Source organism: Trachymyrmex septentrionalis, unplaced genomic scaffold (genome assembly GCF_001594115.1).
Source record: "Trachymyrmex septentrionalis isolate Tsep2-gDNA-1 unplaced genomic scaffold, Tsep1.0 scaffold101, whole genome shotgun sequence".
In the NCBI taxonomy this organism is placed as follows: Eukaryota; Metazoa; Arthropoda; class Insecta; order Hymenoptera; family Formicidae; genus Trachymyrmex; species Trachymyrmex septentrionalis.
In genome coordinates this window covers 697,016-704,814 of record NW_017304136.1, presented here as the reverse complement: position 1 = coordinate 704,814, position 7,799 = coordinate 697,016, and the positions used below count along the sequence as shown (strand labels likewise).

The 7,799-nt window shown below is 33.9% G+C and overlaps 1 protein-coding gene across 1 annotated transcript; it reads right to left on the bottom strand.

Moving 5' to 3' along the window:
* Nucleotides 1-2,689: 2,689 nt before the first annotated feature.
* LOC108756384 (synaptic vesicular amine transporter-like) lies at nt 2,690-5,394 on the bottom strand. The gene is made up of 7 exons (XM_018500143.1): nt 5,301-5,394; nt 5,011-5,220; nt 4,394-4,660; nt 4,261-4,301; nt 3,752-3,898; nt 3,125-3,446; nt 2,690-2,925 (listed from the first exon to the last, which is right to left on the bottom strand). Exons 1-7 carry the CDS (start codon nt 5,392-5,394, stop codon nt 2,708-2,710), a joined length of 1,299 nt encoding a protein of 432 aa, XP_018355645.1. The 3' UTR covers nt 2,690-2,707.
* Between the last annotated feature and the right edge of the window lie 2,405 nt (nt 5,395-7,799).

The window sequence follows — 7,799 nt, the reverse complement described above, 5'->3', positions numbered from 1 at the left end:
CAACTAATTAGAATAGTAAGTCCTTAAAGTTTTATGTAATTATTGTTATGGTATAATTATTTTCGGATTTATCTACTTTGAAAAAAATCTTTAATTTTAATAAATTATTTGTGTTTGAATAGTACCCACCAACTAAATATTTATCAAATATAAGATATATATATATATATAATATAAAGATATATTTATTTGATACAAAAACCATTAATTTGATTAAACTATCATTTTTTTATTGAGTAAATATATATTTATTCACTCAATAAAGAAATGATACTAAGTAAACGTTTAGTTGGCACTATTCAAATAAATATTTATTAAAATTTAGTATATTTTTAAATAGTGTAGCTAAATTTTTAGATACTTCAGCAAAATCATTCTTTTCGTGCATGAAATATAGATAAATACGAATTTTGTATTTGTGAAAAAGACTATATATAATATAAACACACGATATATAGCGAACAAAAAATTTCTTGTTATTGAGTTAAAGATAGGTTATTTTATAATCATCTAGTGAAAATGCTTGATTAGGAAGATTACAGAAAACGATCTCATTTTCTTGTCATTTTCATCTTCCGTCTCTGCTGCAATCGTTATATATATTGCTTGATATATCTCATTTATTTACTTTACCATGTTATTTTGTCATTACTCCGAAGCTTTGCGTCACTAAAGGAGGCCATCAATGTTTCGTTACACAAGGGCAGTTGAAAAAACCATTGGACCATCATCAAGCTCTTCCATTAAATATGTGTACGACGTCCTTTCGTCCATTCAGTCATTGACTTCTCCCCTTCATCGTCGTCATTTGCGTTTTATTTACGGCTCTGTTTACCTACCTCATTTCTAATGATGTGGTCGACAGCTTTTATGCACGACGCGCTTTATTTCGTATGGAATTGAAGCCGCAATATGGACCCCACACGTATATCGATTTTCTATTTATAGGATATAATTTAATCAGCTTTATAATTATTTGCTCGTTATGGAATACCAAACAGAATTGATCTCTTCGGCTAATTATAGATACGAAATGATAAAAAAAATGATTATATTGTCTCTGAGGAAGGACTGCAAGGAAATAAAATGAGAATGAACAAAAGATACACAATTTGTATAAAAAAAATCATAATGTAATGAAATAATTATTCTTTCAATCCTTGTTTGATGCTATTATTTCTATAATATTTATGTATAAAGTTATTTATACATTTACTATCATAGAAAAGAAAGAAAATATGTTTTATTATCGATTTTACAACTGAAATTAGTATACTCCTGCGGAATATACATTGGAGTATTATGAAAAAGATATACATACATGATTCGAAAGGCAACATCGATTGATTAATTAATGACGTTAGTTCTGTATTATTAATAATTCCAGCACTGCTGTTAAATTAATATACAATGTTTTTCGAAGAGATACTTTATTTTGCTGTCGATGTATGTCGCTCATGGGGTTGATGTTAGCTTCTTTCGCGGCGACGATGGCGGTGGCGCGATTAGTTTAACACCCTTGCTAATGACGACCGGCGTTGTTCACCGAGTAAACCCCGGGGTGCGAAGTTACGCCCCATTTCGCCTCCTCTCTTTCTGTCTCTTTCCCTCTCACCATGTGCCTCGTTTACAAATCCTTCGACCATCAACGACATCACCGTCCTGTTTACGTTACTCCTCCGATTTCCTCGAAGAAAAATAGTCAAGATTTATCTACGCGCTTTCTACGATCAATATTTACGTCGATTAATTCGGACAACCGAAATTATTAGACTGCTCGCGTAAGTACACGAAAAATCGTACAGCTAGAAAACGCTAATACATAATTGAAAGTACGAACGATCCTTTTATTTTGCATTATTACAATACTGTAACTTAAATAAAAGATTCAAATGCAATCAAAATATAAAAAATTTCGCGCGAAATTAATATATCTAAATTAAGTACACTTCCACTTATATTTGGAAAAATATTATTGATTTTTAGCTTTTCCCCGCGTTTCAAAATTCCGCGCACAAATTCCTCGTAATCATCCGATTTTGCATACAATCGATCGTGGGACACACGATTGATCGAATACATTGTATACTGTACGGTGATCTACGTGAGCTAATGACAAGTCAATGCTTGCGGTAGTCTGTAGAATCGTTAATGCAACGTAAACGAATTTTGCTGTAGATTGAGTGCATTAATAAGCTTTCAGAGCTATCGGCTACAGTGGCCGATCGATCGTCGTCAGTTTCCACTAACAGAAGCGCGCATTTCTTGTCCTGTACCGCTCTTGCGAATTCAGCGAATTCCTGCTCTTCGATCCAAGAAACATTGTCGTGCCATGGATGACAGCCTCCAGGATGTCGTTCGGCCAATAATTCACTTGGGTTATCAATTACGATGAAGGTATAATTCTGTACGGCGCACTTAATTGGGGACACAATAACATTACTAGACACTATTTTGAGGTGTCCAAAAACAGATTTAATGATATTTGATGTGCGATTGTCTACTAAAATGAAGACAATGGCTCGCGAAAATTATATATAATAATTAAGAGATTGTATTGTCTTAAAAAACATAGCGAGTAATCGACACAATGTATCTCTTGAAATGGAAAGAAAAAAATGTTAACGTATATAACAATTTACAAAATTTTCCGAATTAATTGATATGATATTCAGTTTGTGATTGTTGCTAAATGAATTATTTATTGTCAAAGATCTTCGTCGGAATCGTAAAATCTTTCGTAGGGTGTGATGGACTGTTGAAACGTTTCATAATCCTTCTTTTCCTCTTTCTTCGCCAACAACTTCCTCCGTTCCAACGTCAGATATATTAACAACGGACAATACGCCACGTTCACGATGCCCACGATTCGCATAACCCACGGGAATCCAATGGCTTTAACCATTTCGCCGCCTGTGATGGGTCCTTAAAAAAAGCGGTTTACGCAGTATATATTTTCGTGTTCTTTTCAACCGTAAATTGTCTCAATAGGAATTGGCGTCTGCCAAGGGCGGATTTGACTTTCACTTTGTATTTTCTACTCTCTAAAATTATTTTCTTTTGTTCTATATATACAATCAGGCATTAATTATTAATTATGAATTGTTTGATTGGAGAGTCTTACCTAAGGAGTAAGCCAAACTGACAGCCACTTGTTGGATCGAATAAACGGGTCCATAATTGCCATTTCGATCTACTAAGCTGGCTAGTAATGGTACTAGCGCTGCATCCGCGACACCGATGCCCAGACCCATTCCCAGATGAGGGAATATCAACTGCGACATTGTGTTTGCCAACGGGATTAGAATAGCGCTAACGCCGACCACGAACATAGCCAGGATCGCCACTTTGCTGCGCCCGTAACGATACGCTATTACGCCGAAGAAGTTGGTCCCGATTAAATAGCCCACGCTGTCTGGTATAAATACTGTACCTAGTTGCCATTTCTGCAAAAGTTATTAATCAAGACAGTGCTTTTCCGTATTTTAACAAAATTAGAATTTGCAAAATTATTTGCAGACGTTGAGCGTTATTTAAATAATTCAATTAAGTTTCTAACTTTTTATGCTTAGTTCATCAACATCGATCAATTTTAACGGTAATTTAATGGAATTCTGATTGTTATATGTATATTGTCTGATTAATTGTGACAATGATTATACGGGTGGTACAAATAATGAATTTATGAAATTGTCCATCCAAAACTTGCCATTTTTTTTTTATTTTGAAATAAGATCTCTTTGTCACATACCTTAGGTTTTATGTGAGTCCGAAGCCAAATTGGCAAGCAAGGCTCTAGTATCGCCATAGGCGAGGTTGAGCACCAAATTGCACCAGAGATAATGAGGATGTGTGGATTAGACAATAAATGTAACCAAGTAGGTTGCTGCTTGCTTGTCTGATATATATGAAAAAATACAATTTAATTAACAATTTCTCTTTAGTATATACAAACATCCAGACTTTAACATAAAATACGGGAAATGTATTATTATTTTAAGTCTTTAGAATAATATAATTCTTGCAATACTATTGACAGTTAAAATTTATTAAAAATCGATAGAATTGTATAGCAGACTCTAAACTTACTTTTTAAAAAACGACTCCTTGAAAAAGAATACCTACATCTAACCATATATATTTCGAATAATAAACTTTGCTCTACGCATTTATATTTTATTTGTAAATATAGTTTAATATTATATTATCTTAAAAAACGTACTAAAATATATATTTTAAAATAATGAATATCACATATACCTCGATGTTTGTCTGAACATCTAATGTTAAAATTTGCAGACCTGAGTGAAAATAATGTATTTTGATATTTTATTATTTTTGTGCAAAATATGCGCTTCCGACAAATACAATTACAAAAAAACAGATTACTTACAAATTAGTATAACAATGAGACTGGACACCAATAGAAATGGTGCCGTTTTTCCTTCGAGATCGTAGAGCACGGAACCGATCGGATAGCCTAAAAGAACGCCTAGGGCGATGCTACCAAGAACGAAACCTATGATTTTAGATCTTTCATCTTCCTCCGAGTATTGAGAGGCGACCAGTGACATGCCGGAAACTGCTATACACGCTGAAGCTATACCTTGAATGCTCCGGGCCAAGAATAATATCTCGTATGTTTGTCCAAAAGCGAATACTACGACACAATGAAAATTCGAGTTTATAGAGGTTCCTTTGAATTTTATTTGAAGTCTGTAACTTCAGGCACTAAATTAATGATAGTTTCGTGAAAGCAAACGGTAGTTTTGTAAAAACAAATTTAAATTTAACAAAAAATAATCGGAAAATTTTAATTTGAATTCAACTTCCAACAATATTTAACTGATATTTAATTTTTTACTTCATTTTATTTATAATAAAACAACGTTTTGCCTGAAATCATGAAATGAGACTTGTCAAGGGACAAGTCCCTGAATCAGGGATAAATCGTGGAATTCCATTCGTTGGAAAAGCACAGATACGGATGAAAGATCGTCTGTAACTTACGTAGAGCAGCCAGCAAAAGGCTGAGATTTCCCAGGAACAGAGGTCTGGCATAGCCTAGAGTGCCAGTGAGAATGCCCACGGCGGGATTCAAAATTAATTGGACCAGAGCCTTTGAGCTTAGTAATAATCCCACTCGACCGTTTTCGTCCTCTTCGACGCTCGAGGTCGTATTCGCGTCGAGCGTGCACAGATAATCAGGGATAATTGGCACTGAAACATGTCCGAATCAGCGAATTGTTCAGCCCGTGATTTAGTCCTCTTCGTCTTTCTCTCGGGATAGTTGTAATTACCGACTACCGTCAACAGGACATTATCCAGGAAGAGGCTGAGATAGACCACTACGATGGTGATCATGCGACTGTTTTTCAGATCGCCCAATCTCATCCTTGCTCATCGATCTCTCGGTTTAAAGTAAAATAAAATTAAATACACTGATACGAGTCCACTATATCCACAAAGAATTTAGTAAAAAATTTCGGGATTTGTCTTTAATAAAAGTTCGAAAGCAATTTTTTAATTCTAGATAATTAATATATTGGCAATTAACGATTTTTTAAATAGATAATATTATTCACGTATGAAAGCAAAATACAAAATAAAATTTCTTAATATTCAGCATTTGAATCTCTAAAATAAATTTTAAGAAAAGAAAGAAAACATGAAATGTAAATTATAGATAGGTTCTTTTATTTAGAAGTATACTATTCTGGATCTACATTTCTCAATCTATTTACTCAAAACGAATCTTTTTTGAATTCCAAAAATTGCACGTTTCTCTTTTTTCTCTCTCTCTTCCCCTCCCTCCTCTCTCTCTCTCTCTCTCTCTCTCTCTCTCTTTCTCTCTCTCTCTCTTTCCGTCGATTTGATAAGCACGTAATTCAAATAGTTCGAGAATTGTTCTTAATTTTTTTTTTGTCACTTGAAAGACCGTTCTAAACGTGACTGGAAAGCGAATGAGTTTCGTGCGGGCTTTTATAGCTGCTGAAGCTCGTCCTTGCGCAGAAGCTTTTTCATGGGGGGCAACGTGAAGGTTGGTCTGGATAGCGCGCCGTTTCACGAGCCGATGCACTTTTCGATTTATCTCCATTATAGCGACTTATCGGCCGTCGCCAGCCGCTCTGATTTTCGCGGTTTTCGTGATGGTCTTATGATGTGGAAATAAACCTTAGCATGTGGTATAGGAAAACGCCGGCGACGAAGCTGACGAAGAAGGTTGCGTACGTGTATCTTCTTTTTTTAGATACGAGCTACGTGTGCGATTGGTTAAAATTAAAGATTTGACAAACCGAAAATTTTATTACTATTACATGATTAAATAATTTTCAAGGCGTAGACAATCACAGTCGATGTATTATCAAGTACTATTTATTATAATATCTTATTTGTCTTCATTATTTCAAAAAATAAAACTCAAAAATTCAATGTAAATTTGTAAGTACTATTATTTAATTGTAGAAGCTTTATTTATGCATTTTTATTATAACTTCAACATCTGATGTTTTATACATTTCTTTAAAAAAAAAAAAAAAAAATTAGCTCTAAAACTGTAACTGCTGTTGAAGTTTGAGAGTTTCAATAATGGAATAATTTTATACATCGCTAAATTTTAAAGAAGGTATCTTTGCATTTAGTATCACCAGAAAAATAATTAAAAGGGATGAAACGGACAAATGATGAATTGTTCTCCCATACGTCGCACTGCGGTGAACGCAAATTTCATTTTCGCGAGTCCCTTTGTTGTATATCCGCTACTTCGCTATCTCGTCATCGATATTCCCGCAGAGCACACACCTGTGTCCTGCTTGCGAAATTACGATCGACCATAATGCAATTTTGACGTTGAGGTACATGCCAAATTGATTCTGCGCCGTGTATGGCGCAGCTTTCCATTCGTGTCCTCCTCGCATGTAGCGAGGAACTTCCGTCGTCGAATTGATCAACGAGCTTGTAAATAATTACGAAGATGTTCAATGTTTAGCAAGATTTATATTTGTATTTATAATCGCGTTTCCGTTAAAGAATCTTGAGATACGATTTATTAAATAGATCTTGTGAGTCAATTTAATATCGTACTTGTAACTGCGATTTAATGGAAATCACATGACATGAAGATTGTCCGAAAAGATAATCTGAGTTTTATTTTACAACTTCAATAATACAGGCCCACAAAAAAAGTATCCTGTGCTGGGGTGAAGACAAAAGGTGAGGCAAAAAAATGGGTCAAAAATGGGAAAAAATGAGTCATTTTTTTGTTCTAGATTGAAAATTTGCCCTGGATGGTCCTATTTTTATGTCAAATTCGTACTTAGCGACTCAAAATACATAAAAATAGCTGGGTCTCCACCCCAGCACAGGATACTTTTTTTTTGTGGACCTGTGTACGTACGGGCCCACTAAATAATATATTTTCATGAAAAGTCTGTGATACATCTACAAAATTTGTAAAACATTCTAATTGTTTACCGAGCAAGACGAAAATGAATTTTAATCTGTAAATAATTGCAGATTTAATAATTTTTTGAAATAAAATATTTAATCAAATTATCGTTAAAAATAAAAATTGGATAACTCGCGTGTAACAATTAATTATTTTTTATTACATAGTATAATATATATATATACTAGGAATACAATAAATATTCGACAATTATCAACTTGGCTGATTTTTTATAATTCGATCATCCGGCCGGATTGTGAAAAAGTCATTTTCCACAATTTGAATAGAAATAATTATGCATACCTAAAATATAAATTCTCAAAATATTTTATTATATGTATTATATATCTGA

Bases quoted from the DNA above. Each gene is read 5' to 3' on its own strand.
- LOC108756384 (XM_018500143.1), bottom strand. From the start codon at position 5,394: ATGAGATTGGGCGATCTGAAAAACAGTCGCATGATCACCATCGTAGTG. The intron at 3,447-3,751 runs GTATGTGACAAA...TAACTTTTGCAG, and splicing joins GGACTCACATAAAACCTAAG to AAATGGCAACTAGGTACAGT. The intron at 2,926-3,124 runs GTAAGACTCTCC...GCTTTTTTTAAG, and splicing joins CAGTTTGGCTTACTCCTTAG to GACCCATCACAGGCGGCGAA.